At 44.0% G+C, this 13,929-nt stretch overlaps 1 protein-coding gene across 3 annotated transcripts in view; it reads right to left on the bottom strand.

The window, feature by feature from the left end:
* Window positions 1-7,657, bottom strand: part of tbk1 (TANK-binding kinase 1) — a 65,253-nt gene extending 57,596 nt beyond the window's left edge. The window contains exons 1-3 of one of the 3 annotated variants that reach the window (XM_045713397.1): window positions 7,537-7,657; window positions 3,349-3,455; window positions 511-651 (exon numbers count right to left, since the gene is read on the bottom strand). In XM_045713397.1, coding sequence (XP_045569353.1) covers window positions 511-651; window positions 3,349-3,435 — 228 coding nt within the window. In that variant the 5' untranslated portion in view covers window positions 3,436-3,455; window positions 7,537-7,657. 3 annotated transcript variants of the gene reach the window in all.
* Window positions 7,658-13,929: the final 6,272 nt, after the last annotated feature.

Raw genomic sequence — 13,929 nt, 5'->3', positions numbered from 1 at the left:
ACCTCCTCTAGGTAGTGATAGTATATACTGATAGAGATACCTCCTCTAGGTAGTGATAGTATATATACTGATAGAGATACCTCCTCTAGGTAGTGATAGTATATATACTGATAGAGATACCTCCTCTAGGTAGTGATAATATATACTGATAGAGATACCTCCTCTAGGTAGTGATAGTATATACTGATAGAGATACCTCCTCTAGGTAGTGATAGTATATATACTGATAGAGATACCTCCTCTAGGTAGTGATAGTATATATACTGATAGAGATACCTCCTCTAGGTAGTGATAATATATATACTGATAGAGATACCTCCTCTAGGTAGTAATAATATATACTGATAGAGATACCTCCTCTAGGTAGTGATAGTATATACTGATAGAGATACCTCCTCTAGGTAGTGATAGTATATATACTGATAGAGATACCTCCTCTAGGTAGTGATAATATATACTGATAGAGATACCTCCTCTAGGTAGTGATAATATATATACTGATAGAGATACCTCCTCCTCCACAGCGAACAGCTTGACGATGTTCTTATGGTTGAGTTTCTTCAGGACCTCAAACTCTCTCATCTGGACGTCGAGCGGTCGCAGGAAACTGAGATTGTTGAACACCTTCACCGCATACAGGTCCCCCGTTTTCTGGTGTTAAGAGAACAAAACATTATTAAAACCTTTAATAGCAAACAACTCATTGCCTGCGTCCCAAATGGAATTCTATTTCCATTTGTAGTGCACTGAAGTAGTGAAATATACACTACATGATCAAAAGTATGTGGACACCTGCTCGCCCAACACCTTATTCCAAGATCTTAGGCATTAATATGGAGTTGGTCCCCCCCTCTTTGCTGCTATAACAGCCTCCACTCTTCTGGGAAGGCTTTCCACTAGATGTTGGGACATTGCTGCAGGGGGACTTGCTTCCATTCAACCACAAGAGCGTTAGTGAGGACGGGTAGTGAGGTCGGGCGATTAGGCCTGGCTCGCAGTCGGCGTTCCAATTCATCCCAACGGTGTTCGATGGGGTTGAGGTCAGGGCTCTGTGCAGGCCAGTCAAGTTCTTCCACACTGATCTCGACAAACCATTTCTGTACGGACCTCGCTTTGTGCACGGAGGCATTGTCATGCTGAAACAGGAAAGGACCTCGCCCAAAACTGTTGCCACAAAGTTGGAAGCACAGAATCGTCTAGAATGTCATTTTATGCTGAAGCGTTAAGATTTCCCTTCACTGGACCTAAGGGGCCCAAAACATTATTCCTCCACCAAACTTTACAGTTGGCACTATGCATTCTGGCAGGTAGCCTTGTACGTCGAAGAACGGGTGTGGCTGAAATAGCAGAATCCACTAATTTGAAGGGGTGTCCTCATCCTGCTGTATATATAGTGGATGAAGGGGTGTCCTCATACTGCTGTATATATAGTGGATGAAGGGGTGTCCTCATCCTGCTGTATATATAGTGGATGAAGGGGTGTCCTCATACTGCTGTATATATAGTGGATGAAGGGGTGTCCTCATACTGCTGTATATATAGTGGATGAAGGGGTGTCCTCATACTGCTGTATATATAGTGGATGAAGGGGTGTCCTCATACTGCTGTATATATAGTGGATGAAGGGGTGTCCTCATACTGCTGTATATATAGTGGATGAAGGGGTGTCCTCATACTGCTGTATATATAGTGGATGAAGGGGTGTCCTCATACTGCTGTATATATAGTGGATGAAGGGGTGTCCTCATACTGCTGTATATATAGTGGATGAAGGGGTGTCCACATACTGCTGTATATATAGTGGATGAAGGGGTGTCCACATACTGCTGTATATATAGTGGATGAAGGGGTGTCCACATACTGCTGTATATATAGTGGATGAAGGGGTGTCCACATCCTGCTGTATATATAGTGGATGAAGGGGTGTCCTCATCCTGCTGTATATATAGTGGATGAAGGGGTGTCCTCATCCTGCTGTATATATAGTGGATGAAGGGGTGTCCACATCCTGCTGTATATATAGTGGATGAAGGGGTGTCCTCATCCTGCTGTATATATAGTGGATGAAGGGGTGTCCACATCCTGCTGTATATATAGTGGATGAAGGGGTGTCCTCATACTGCTGTATATATAGTGGATGAAGGGGTGTCCTCATACTGCTGTATATATAGTGGATGAAGGGGTGTCCTCATACTGCTGTATATATAGTGGATGAAGGGGTGTCCACATCCTGCTGTATATATAGTGGATGAAGGGGTGTCCTCATCCTGCTGTATATATAGTGGATGAAGGGGTGTCCTCATACTGCTGTATATATAGTGGATGAAGGGGTGTCCTCATACTGCTGTATATATAGTGGATGAAGGGGTGTCCACATACTGCTGTATATATAGTGGATGAAGGGGTGTCCTCATCCTGCTGTATATATAGTGGATGAAGGGGTGTCCACATACTGCTGTATATATAGTGGATGAAGGGAATAGGTTGCCATCAGGGACACAGCCCTAGAGAGACAGTTCACCAGGGACAGGTTAGCCCCAGTGGAGACAGAAGGGTTAGCGCGCTAGCTTAGACTGATATGGCTGAGCAGACAACCTGTGTGCCACGGTAGATGTTAGCTGGTTAGCCCTGTACCTTGTGTCTGCCACGGTAAACGTTAGCGTGTTAGCCCTGTACCTTGTGTCTGCCACGGTAAACGTTAGCGTGTTAGCCCTGTACCTTGTGTCTGCCACGGTAAACGTTAGCGTGTTAGCCCTGTACCTTGTGTCTGCCACGGTAAACGTTAGCGTGTTAGCCCTGTACCTTGTGTCTGCCACGGTAAACGTTAGCGTGTTAGCCCTGTACCTTGTGTCTGCCACGGTAAACGTTAGCGTGTTAGCCCTGTACCTTGTGTCTGCCACGGTAAACGTTAGCGTGTTAGCCCTGTACCTTGTGTCTGCCACGGTAAACGTTAGCGTGTTAGCCCTGTACCTTGTGCCTGCCACGGTAAACGTTAGCGTGTTAGCCCTGTACCTTGTGCCTGCCACGGTAAACGTTAGCGTGTTAGCCCTGTACCTTGTGTCTGCCACGGTAAACGTTAGCTTGTTAGCCCTGTACCTTGTGTCTGCCACGGTAAACGTTAGCGTGTTAGCTCTGTACCTTGTGTCTGCCACGGTAAACGTTAGCGTGTTAGCCCTGTACCTTGTGTCTGCCACGGTAAACGTTAGCGTGTTAGCTCTGTACCTTGTGTCTGCCGCGGTAAACGTTAGCGTGTTAGCCCTGTACCTTGTGTCTGCCACGGTAAACGTTAGCATGTTAGCCCTGTACCTTGTGCCTGCCACGGTAAACGTTAGCGTGTTAGCCCTGTACCTTGTGTCTGCCACGGTAAACGTTAGCTGTAGCTCCCTGGCCCAGCAGGTCTGAGATGAGCCACAGGTAGTTGGCTGTGCTCTGCATGATGCCGGCTTCAGGTTCACCTGTCGTGGAGAACAACCAGCACATTCAGACAGCACACTGAGGGGAATGACACGGCATATTATTAAACAACTAGCTCTGGTCCAGGGTGTTAGTGAGGCTTCTTCCTAAAAGGCTCAACGTTAGCAAGCTGCACTAACGCCAAGGACCAGAGCTAACTGTGGTCAGGGTCACTCGTACAGTAGATAAAGAGAGCAACATTAGGTTATAGCAACACCTTAAACAGGAAACGTCAAATTATTATCACGATTGTTGTAGCTATGGTCATAATCACACGAATTTTGTGTACTTCGAATACCAAGGATTTCTGGGAAATATCGAACAGATATTTCACTAGCTAGGTTTCCAATCCAAAATGGAGGAAGATTTTCACGTGTATATTCTGAAATCCGCATAAAGAAAATATGTGCATTTTCCCACCAGTGGTGTGATGATGTAGTACACACCAAACTGACTTGTTGTTGATAAATAAATCAGTGGTGTGATGATGTAGTACACACCAAACTGACTTGTTGTTGATAAATAAATCAGTGTGTGATGTAGTACACACCAAACTGACTTGTTGTTGATAAATAAATCAGTGTGTGATGTAGTACACACCAAACTGACTTGTTGTTGATAAATAAATCAGTGTGTGTGATGATGTAGTACACACCAAACTGACTTGTTGATAAATAAATCAGTGGTGTGATGATGTAGTACACACCAAACTGACTTGTTGTTGATAAATAAATCAGTGGTGTGATGATGTAGTACACGCCAAACTGACTTGTTGTTGATAAATAAATCAGTGTGTGTGATGATGTAGTACACACCAAACTGACTTGTTGCTGATAAATAAATCAGTGTGTGATGATGTAGTACACACCAAACTGACTTGTTGTTGATAAATAAATCAGTGTGTGATGATGTAGTACACACCAAACTGACTTGTTGTTGATAAATAAATCAGTGGTGTGATGATGTAGTACACACCAAACTGACTTGTTGATAAATAAATCAGTGGTGTGATGATGTAGTACACACCAAACTGACTTGTTGTTGATAAATAAATCAGTGTGTGATGATGTAGTACACACCAAACTGACTTGTTGTTGATAAATAAATCAGTGTGTGTGATGATGTAGTACACACCAAACTGACTTGTTGTTGATAAATAAATCAGTGTGTGTGATGATGTAGTACACACCAAACTGACTTGTTGTTGATAAATAAATCAGTGTGTGATGATGTAGTACACACCAAACTGACTTGTTGTTGATAAATAAATCAGTGTGTGATGATGTAGTACACACCAAACTGACTTGTTGTTGATAAATAAATCAGTGGTGTGATGATGTAGTACACACCAAACTGACTTGTTGTTGATAAATAAATCAGTGTGTGTGATGATGTAGTACACACCAAACTGACTTGTTGTTGATAAATAAATCAGTGTGTGATGATGTAGTACACACCAAACTGACTTGTTGTTGATAAATAAATCAGTGTGTGATGATGTAGTACACACCAAACTGACTTGTTGTTGATAAATAAATCAGTGTGTGTGATGATGTAGTACACACCAAACTGACTTGTTGATAAATAAATCAGTGGTGTGATGATGTAGTACACACCAAACTGACTTGTTGTTGATAAATAAATCAGTGTGTGTGATGATGTAGTACACACCAAACTGACTTGTTGTTGATAAATAAATCAGTGTGTGATGATGTAGTACACACCAAACTGACTTGTTGTTGATAAATAAATCAGTGTGTGATGATGTAGTACACACCAAACTGACTTGTTGTTGATAAATAAATCAGTGTGTGTGATGATGTAGTACACACCAAACTGACTTGTTGTTGATAAATAAATCAGTGTGTGATGATGTAGTACACACCAAACTGACTTGTTGTTGATAAATAAATCAGTGTGTGATGATGTAGTATACACCAAACTGACTTGTTGTTGATAAATAAATCAGTGTGTGTGATGATGTAGTACACACCAAACTGACTTGTTGTTGATAAATAAATCAGTGTGTGATGATGTAGTACACACCAAACTGACTTGTTGTTGATAAATAAATCAGTGTGTGATGATGTAGTACACACCAAACTGACTTGTTGTTGATAAATAAATCAGTGTGTGATGATGTAGTACACACAAAACACACTTATTCACCTGAAGTTTTCATGTACAGAATAAAAAAATCGACCGTTCAATATGTTTCACTACTGATTGTTTTATTTCTATTCAATGTAAAATAAAACATTGAATTTAGGAGAATCTCGTATAGAACGGGTTAAAGTTATGTTTTGTAACCCCGGGGGGTGTTAAACAGTAAATAACAGCTACTTCTCAGAAAGTATTACTGTCAACAGGAGAAAAACAAGTTTGTCCACTATCAGCATATCTATTTATTATAGCCATCAAAATGTTAGCTGTTAAAATTAGATTCAACAATACTATCAGGGGATTAGAAATCCAGGGCCTAAAAACAAAAAGGTGTCATTGTACGCTGATGATTCATGTTTTCTTTTAAATCCACAATGTGAATCCCTCCACGGCCTCATAGAGGCTCTAGATACTTTTACTAACCTCTCTGGATTACAACCAAATTATTATTATTTAACCTTTATTTAACTAGGCAAATCAGTTAAGAACAAATTCTTATTTACAATGACGGCCTACACCGGCCAAACCCTAAACCCCGATGACGCTGGGACAATTGTGCGCCGCCCTATATGGGACTCGCAATCACGGCCGGTTGTGATACAGCCTGGTATCGAACCAGGGTCTGTAGTGACGCCTCTAGCAGACCCCTGTGCCTAGTCTGGTTTTGGCACATGCGTTATCTAGCCAACAGTGCGGGTACACTGTCTACACGATGAGATTATTATGGATAAGAGTGAGAATATTTGGATTTGTCAAACGGCATCAAGACTTCCACCAACCACCCTGTGAAGTTCATCATAGAATTGATTTCACCTGTAGCCTGATAAACTGCATGGTTTCCCGAGTCGTAGTGGGAGACACCATATCATCCCATGACTCCAAATTGGTTAGAAATATTTGCGCATAAAACGAGGTTTCCACCGCCATTTCACGCATAATTAACATTTACCTAACTACATAATAAGATTCCACCATGATGAAGAAACAAAATTATCTATCAGCGTTTATAAAATTGTACCAAAACTTCCTGTTTCCATCACAGCTGTCGTGCTAAAAAAAAAAAAACGACTTTTACTGGCATTAAAAACTGTCGATGCGGTTAGTAAAGGGAAATCCACTTCCTGACTCAGCAGTGTCACAGATAATATATTACTGATCCACTGAGAAGTTAACGAAAATAAATAAAAAAACCTACAGAAATAAATGTAGACTAGAGCGATAATCCATAATACTGGAGCTGGATGTCAAACCGTCTCTAAATGTACTGATGACTTTATTACACCGTGACGCCTTGGCACACCGCTGGGAAATTCCCCCTCCGGTCCAATGCGTTCACAATTATCACAAATATATAAAGACAATGTCCTAGCTACATGTAAAAGTCAAACTAACGTTATATAGTATTGGTGCGAAATGTCATTTGACTATTACAAAATGCTGTAGTACTGGCTAACGTTAATAGATAGCTAGCTAGTTAGCCAGCTAGTTAGCCAAGTTTTGTTTTTAGCTAGTTAGCCTTTTTGTGTTTAGCTAGCTAGCTAAAGTTCTGTGATCTAACTACGCATCAGGCTATTCACCCAATGCGACGGCTTGTGTTACCTTTTATTCATGTATTTTTTTTAACTAGCTAACTAAATAAACCAAATAACGTTGAAAGAGGAGAAAAATGTATTTTAGATAAACGTTATATTTCGTGGCTAACTAGCTAGCTAGCCAGTCTGTCTTCCTGATTCACAGTGACTAACAACAAAGATGACATTTCCCAAACCTCCCTAAAAAAACGACAACGTACGACAGGGAGGTCGACAAAATAAATGACACGTTTACGGTTAAATATAACTGTGTATATATATATATTTTTTAAAACATTTTGTCAGGTAAAAATCACAAGTATAATTGAAGTTGTGTTTATTTCCTTACCTTCAGAAAAAAATACCCAAAATCCTTTCGCTTCTGGATCACGTGGTGGGAATGACTCAATCAGAAAGCAGTATGAAAAAGGGGGTGTGGTTCATCTTTACCGTAATTCCTGGAAAAGGCGGGAGACTAAAATATGAGAGGTCTGGAAAGCAACCTACTTTAGTTTTCAGGCGCAATACATTTTTTATTTTATTTAACCAGGCAAGTCAGTTAAGAACAAATTCTTATTTTCAAATGACGGCCTCCCGGGGAACAGTAGGGTTAAACGCCTTGTTCAGGGGGCAGAACGACAGATTTTTACCTTGTCAGCTCAGGGATTCGATCCAGCAACCTTTCGGTTACTAGTCCAACGCTCAAAGGAACGTTACATCGGGCCAGTTATCTTTTCATAGAGCCTTGGATAGGGAAAATTAAAGTACCAACACAGTTGGCACAGTTAGGCTGTCTGTGTTCATGTTGAATTATCAGCTGTTCACCTGAGATGATCAGATGTTCACCTGAGATGATCAGCTGTTTACCTGAGACGATCAGATGTTCACCTGAGATGATCAGATGTTCACCTGAGACGATCAGATGTTCACCTGAGACGATCAGATGTTCACCTGAGACGATCAGATGTTCACCTGAGACGATCAGATGTTCACCTGAGATTACTATTAGAGAAACCCAGTAACATCTCCTCTGAAGTAGGATCCATTTGGATCAGTGGGTAATCCTCTGGGATTGAACCCTAAATTAGAGTGGGTGGGTTGAACCCTAAATTAGAGTGGGTGGGTTTAACCCTAAATTAGAGCGGGTGGGTTGAACCCTAAATTAGAGTGGGTGGGTTGAACCCTAAATTAGAGTGGGTGGGTTGAACCCTAAATTAGAGTGGGTGGGATGAACCCTAAATTAGAGTGGGTGGGTTTAACCCTAAATTAGAGCGGGTGGGTGGGTTTAACCCTAAATTAGAGTGGGTGGGTGGGTTGAACCCTAAATTAGAATGGGTCTGGAGCCATTCCATAGTGGGACTGCACATTTGACAGTTATGACTGTAAATGCTTCAGCAATAACACAATACACTGTCTTTACCTTTCATTCAGTGTGGGGGAGGGGAGAGAGAGAGAGAGAGACACAGAGAGAGAGACACAGAGAGAGAGAGAGAGAAAGATAGAGAGACACACAGAGAGAGACACAGAGAGAAAGACACAGAGAGAAAGACAGAGAGAGAAAGACAGAGAGAGACAGAGAGAGACAGAGAGAGACAGAGAGAGACAGAGAGACAGAATGGCCAAAGATTAGAGGGAATGGCTGAGAGTGAGAATGGACAGAACAAAGTGTGAATGGACAACGTTCAAGATGAAAGTTCATTCCTTTTATTTAAAAAAATTATAATAATAATAATCAACATTTGATTTTTGTTACAACAGCTTGTAGTAGTATTGAATGGGCCGCACACATCCATTACATCCTCGTTAACATGGAAAGCAGATCAACGTAGAAAAGGTAGAGCTGAGTGGAAATGAAAATAATCATTCTGACTAACCAAATGTTGGTTGAGCTGTATATATTATCCTTGCAAAGCATCATGGTATTAAAATGGCTGAACTGAGAAAATGTTCAAACTGCCAATAAACCTCTTGCTGTATTTCCCATCTTTATGTCAGAGCATCAGAAACATTTAGGATTTCTTTACTCCTGGGGCCAAGTCCCAAATGGCACCCTATTACCCTATATCCTGCACTTCTTTAGGGCCCCGGATCAAATGTAGTGGTCTATATAGGGAATAGGGTGCCATAGGGCCCTGGTCAAATGTAGTGCTCTATATAGGGAATAGGGTGCCATAGGGCCCTGGTCAAATGTAGTGCACTATATAGGGAATAGGGTGCCATAGGGCCCTGGTCAAATGTAGTGGTCTATATAGGGAATAGGGTGCCATAGGGCCCTGGTCAAATGTAGTGCTCTATATAGGGAATAGGGTGCCATAGGGCCCTGGTCTAAAGTAGTGGTCTATATAGGGAATAGGGTGCCATAGGGCCCTGGTCTAAAGTAGTGGTCTATATAGGGAATAGGGTGCCATAGGGCCCTGGTCAAATGTAGTGCTCTATATAGGGAATAGGGTGCCATAGGGCCCTGGTCAAATGTAGTGGTCTATATAGGGAATAGCAGAACAGCAACTTGTTTTAACCGTCTAACCAACATCTTCCATCACAAGTGTTAAACCCCACTTCCCTTCTCTACATCAGAGTCCGATGCTGGTAGACCAGAGAATCTAGCTACCCCACTTCCCTTCTCTACCATCAGAGACCGATGCTGGTAGACCAGAGAATCTAGCTACCCCACTTCCCTTCTCTACCATCAGAGACCGATGCTGGTAGACCAGAGAATCTAGCTACCCCACTTCCCTTCTCTACATCAGAGACCGATGCTGGTAGACCAGAGAATCTAGCTACCCCACTTCCCTTCTCTACATCAGAGACCGATGCTGGTAGACCAGAGAATCTAGCTACCCCACTTCCCTTCTCTACCATCAGAGACCGATGCTGGTAGACCAGAGAATCTAGCTACCCCACTTCCCTTCTCTACCATCAGAGACCGATGCTGGTAGACCAGAGAATCTAGCTACCCCACTTCCCTTCTCTACATCAGAGACCGATGCTGGTAGACCAGAGAATCTAGCTACCCCACTTCCCTTCTCTACATCAGAGACCGATGCTGGTAGACCAGAGAATCTAGCTACCCCACTTCCCTTCTCTACATCAGAGACCGATGCTGGTAGACCAGAGAATCTAGCTACCCCACTTCCCTTCTCCACCATCAGAGACCGATGCTGGTAGACCAGAGAATCTAGCTACCCCACTTCCCTTCTCTACCATCAGAGACCGATGCTGGTAGACCAGAGAACAGAAGACCTCTGTTATCAATGTAACATCCCAGGACAGGCTGACCCAGACATGTGTACATCAGGAAGCTCTGACATCATATCCTCCCCCTCTACATCAGGAAGCTCTGACATCATATCCTCCCTCCTCTACATCAGGAAGCTCTGACATCATATCCTCCATCCTCTACATCAGGAAGCTCTGACATCATATCCTCCCTCTCTACATCAGGAAGCTCTGACATCATATCCTCCCTCCTCTACATCAGGAAGCTCTGACATCATATCCTCCCTCCTCTACATCAGGAAGCTCTGACATCATATCCTCCCTCTTGTTGCTCCGTTATATCCTGATATAGGAACTGCAGCACCAACCTTATTCACGACGTCGCTCCGCTCAAAACGTCCAGACCACACAAACACATTCCTCATCCTATCCATTTGAACTGTGTGTATCATGTTGTCTGTACCGGGTCACTATGAGCAGAACTGTAAAGTGCACTTGGAGAATGACAACATTTAAAACCAGACAGGAGACAGACCAGGACAGGGGACAGACGGGAGACTGTCTCAGCTAGGGACAGACGGGAGACTGTCTCAGCTAGGGACAGACAGGAGACTGTCTCAGCTAGAGACAGACAGGGGACAGACCAGGACAGGGGACAGACGGGAGACTGTCTCAGCTAGGGACAGACAGGAGACTGTCTCAGCTAGGGACAGACGGGAGACTGTCTCAGCTAGGGACAGACAGGAGACTGTCTCAGCTAGAGACAGACAGGGGACAGACCAGGACAGGGGACAGACGGGAGACTGTCTCAGCTAGGGACAGACAGGAGACTGTCTCAGCTAGGGACAGACAGGAGACTGTCTCAGCTAGGGACAGACGGGAGACTGTCTCAGCTAGGGACAGACGGGAGACTGTCTCAGCTAGGGACAGACGGGAGACTGTCTCAGCTAGGGACAGACAGGGGACAGACCAGGACAGGGGACAGACGGGAGACTGTCTCAGCTAGGGACAGACGGGAGACTGTCTCAGCTAGGGACAGACAGGGGACAGACCAGGACAGGGGACAGACGGGAGACTGTCTCAGCTAGAGACAGACAGGAGACAGGAGCTCAGCAGAGACACTGTGGTTTAGAGGTCTTCTATACTGTACATCTAGAAAACATGAAGGATTGGATTGGCCTTAGTGTGTCTGGGTCTGGACAGAAGACGGACATTTTGATCAAGATACATACACCCTGTAATGTCTTCTACAGTCCCAGAGGAACAACAGACCCTGTAATGTCTTCTACAGTCCCAGAGGAACAACAGACCCTGTAATGTCTTCTACCGTCTATATTGAAAATTGTCCTGGCCATTGGACAACAAAAAGACAAAGACGGACGTTTTGAGGTATGTGTGAATGTTCTGAGAGGATGAGATGACAGCTTTAAATCGTCCTCAGGTTTCAGCCTGAAATGTCCCACAGCTCTGATTGGATAAACGGGGGAGAGAGAAAACGCCCCCTTTTCCCCGCCCGTCTTTTTAGTTTGAGACAGGACAGAGACGAGACAGGACAGAGACGGGACAGGACAGAGACGGGACAGGACAGAGACAGGACAGAGACAGGACAGAGACAGGACAGAGATGAGACAGGACAGAGACGAGACAGGACAGAGACGAAACAGGACAGAGACAGGACAGAGACGAGACAGGACAGAGACAGGACATCACTAAAGGATTGCTGATATCGTCTAAGATTGTCGCCGTACGTTTGGACTGACACATGGTAGAAAAATAAAATGGAGGCAAATTACTGAAAGACGGAAATGACAAAGTACTGCAAGAATTCAATGGATATACAATAAGGTTTTCTTTCCTTTATAGCTTATAAATACGGTATATACACTATGTGGTAGAAAAATATTAAAACCCTTGGCAACAAAAAAACACTAAACGAAATGATTTGAAGAACTGATCAGGTACAATAAGTCGTCCTCTGTGGAGAAGTTTAGCTCGGTGGAAGACAGAGACCTCAGAAGATAGATTACAGATGGTTTCTGGGTCTGTCTCATCCAGACAGGATCATCCAGACAGGATAACCCCTCCTCCTCAGTAACAGATGGTCTGTCTCATCCAGACAGGATAACCCCTCCTCCTCATTAACAGATGGTCTGTCTCATCCAGACAGGATAACCCCTCCTCCTCATTAACAGATGGTCTGTCTCATCCAGACAGGATAACCCCTCCTCCTCATTAACAGACGGTCTGTCTCATCCAGACAGGATAACCCCTCCTCCTCATTAACAGACGGTCTCTGGGTCTGTCTCATCCAGACAGGATAACCCCTCCTCCTCAGTAACAGATGGTCTCTGGGTCTGTCTCATCCAGACAGGATAACCCCTCCTCCTCATTAACAGATGGTCTGTCTCATCCAGACAGGATAACCCCTCCTCCTCAGTAACAGATGGTCTCTGGGTCTGTCTCATCCAGACAGGATAACCCCTCCTCCTCAGTAACAGATGGTCTGTCTCATCCAGACAGGATAACCCCTCCTCCTCATTAACAGACGGTCTGTCTCATCCAGACAGGATAACCCCTCCTCCTCATTAACAGATGGTCTGTCTCATCCAGACAGGATAACCCCTCCTCCTAATTAACAGATGGTCTGTCTCATCCAGACAGGATAACCCCTCCTCCTCATTAACAGATGGTCTGTCTCATCCAGACAGGATAACCCCTCCTCCTCATTAACAGATGGTCTCTGGGTCTGTCTCATCCAGACAGGATAACCCCTCCTCCTCATTAACAGATGGTCTGTCTCATCCAGACAGGATAACCCCTCCTCCTCATTAACAGACGGTCTGTCTCATCCAGACAGGATAACCCCTCCTCCTCATTAACAGACGGTCTCTGGGTCTGTCTCATCCAGACAGGATAACCCCTCCTCCTCAGTAACAGATGGTCTCTGGGTCTGTCTCATCCAGACAGGATAACCCCTCCTCCTCATTAACAGATGGTCTGTCTCATCCAGACAGGATAACCCCTCCTCCTCAGTAACAGATGGTCTCTGGGTCTGTCTCATCCAGACAGGATAACCCCTCCTCCTCATTAACAGACGGTCTGTCTCATCCAGACAGGATAACCCCTCCTCCTCATTAACAGACGGTCTGTCTCATCCAGACAGGATAACCCCTCCTCCTCATTAACAGATGGTCTGTCTCATCCAGACAGGATAACCCCTCCTCCTCATTAACAGATGGTCTGTCTCATCCTGACAGGATAACCCCTCCTCCTAATTAACAGATGGTCTGTCTCATCCAGACAGGATAACCCCTCCTCCTCATTAACAGATGGTCTGTCTCATCCAGACAGGATAACCCCTCCTCCTCATTAACAGATGGTCTCTGGGTCTGTCTCATCCAGACAGGATAACCCCTCCTCCTCATTAACAGATGGTCTGTCTCATCCAGACAGGATAACCCCTCCTCCTCAGTAACAGATGGTCTGTCTCATCCAGACAGGATAACCCCCCCTCCTCATTAACAGA

The sequence above is a fragment of the Salmo salar genome, unplaced genomic scaffold, assembly GCF_905237065.1.
Source record: "Salmo salar unplaced genomic scaffold, Ssal_v3.1, whole genome shotgun sequence".
NCBI lineage: Eukaryota > Metazoa > Chordata > Actinopteri > Salmoniformes > Salmonidae > Salmo > Salmo salar.
Note: the sequence above shows the minus strand (reverse complement) of the source record. Positions and strands in the feature narration are given on the sequence as shown.